General features: G+C 53.2%; 1 protein-coding gene across 1 annotated transcript; it reads left to right on the forward strand.

Moving 5' to 3' along the window:
- Positions 1–138: 138 nt before the first annotated feature.
- On the forward strand, positions 139–1,013 carry PPTG_17707 (hypothetical protein; the record flags this gene model as incomplete). Its single annotated transcript, XM_008915660.1, has 3 exons — positions 139–185; positions 265–958; positions 993–1,013. 3 exons carry the CDS (start codon positions 139–141, stop codon positions 1,011–1,013), a joined length of 762 nt encoding a protein of 253 aa, XP_008913908.1.
- Between the last annotated feature and the right edge of the window lie 61 nt (positions 1,014–1,074).

Genomic DNA, 1,074 nt, shown 5'->3' on the forward strand with positions numbered 1-1,074 from the left:
TGGACTGTGTAAACCCCGAGCTCCCGACGCTGTACCCGTGTACTGTATGCGAGCGTCAGGTCCATCACTTGTGTTCAAACGACTTGTTCGACCCGGAGAACATTGCGGTGCAGTAAATAACTTTATATTCACCTGCTTATGGACTGTTCTAACGACTTGTTCGACCCGGAGAACATTGCGGTGCAGTAAATAACTTATATTCACCTGCTTATGGACTGTTCTAACGACTAGTTCTAGTTTCTGTAATGCGCAATGCGTGTTCAGCTGGAAGGCACACCCTGGAGAGAGGTCAGTATATGACGACCCAGATGCGTTCGAGATCATCGGGCCTGGCCAGTCGCGCAGGCAGCTTGCCAGTCAAGACTCTGAATCCACCATCACGGAGTCGGAAGACAGTGGTTGCAGTCAATCGTCCGTCGATTCGACAAGTGACAGTCGTGTGTGGGTGGACGCCTACGGCATCCCGGTGGAGGTTCACCACTACCGTCAGCTTGGGAAGCGAGACGATGTCTGGGACATCGCCCACGTGCTGTCGTCGCCGTATGCGACTAGATATGACGATGACGCTGGGCGCTTCACGCACGTGTGTGTGCTCTGTGCCCTAAGGCTGACTAGCCATCGTAACGCCTCGGAGGACGCGTGGGAAGGCGCACTACGGAAGTTTAACCACACCTCGAACGTCAAGGACCACTTAGTGGCGAAACACAGCTCGCACCCGATCGGCAAAGCGGAGGCGACCAAGCGAGTCAAGCGAGCGCGTCGACAACTCGAGGACGCGTGTAGCCAAGTGCCTGGCTCGATGACAACCGACACGTCCAGCGTTGACCACTCTACAAAGGGATCAATGAAACAGGGAGTGCTGAAAAAGCTGTGGGGGCCGTCGAACATGCAGCTCAGAGCATATATTGCTAAGTGGCTGATCAACGACGGTAAGCATATCACTGTTACGTATTGTTATGTTGGTTACTGACGCGTTATATTATTGGTTGTAGGGCTACCTTACAACACTGTGACGAGCGAGAGTTTCCGAAGTTTAATGGAGGTTGCTACAGGGAAACCGGACGTGGTTGTTCT

The sequence above is a fragment of the Phytophthora parasitica genome, assembly GCF_000247585.1.
Source record: "Phytophthora parasitica INRA-310 unplaced genomic scaffold supercont2.73, whole genome shotgun sequence".
NCBI classification, from domain to species: Eukaryota; Oomycota; class Peronosporomycetes; order Peronosporales; family Peronosporaceae; genus Phytophthora; species Phytophthora nicotianae.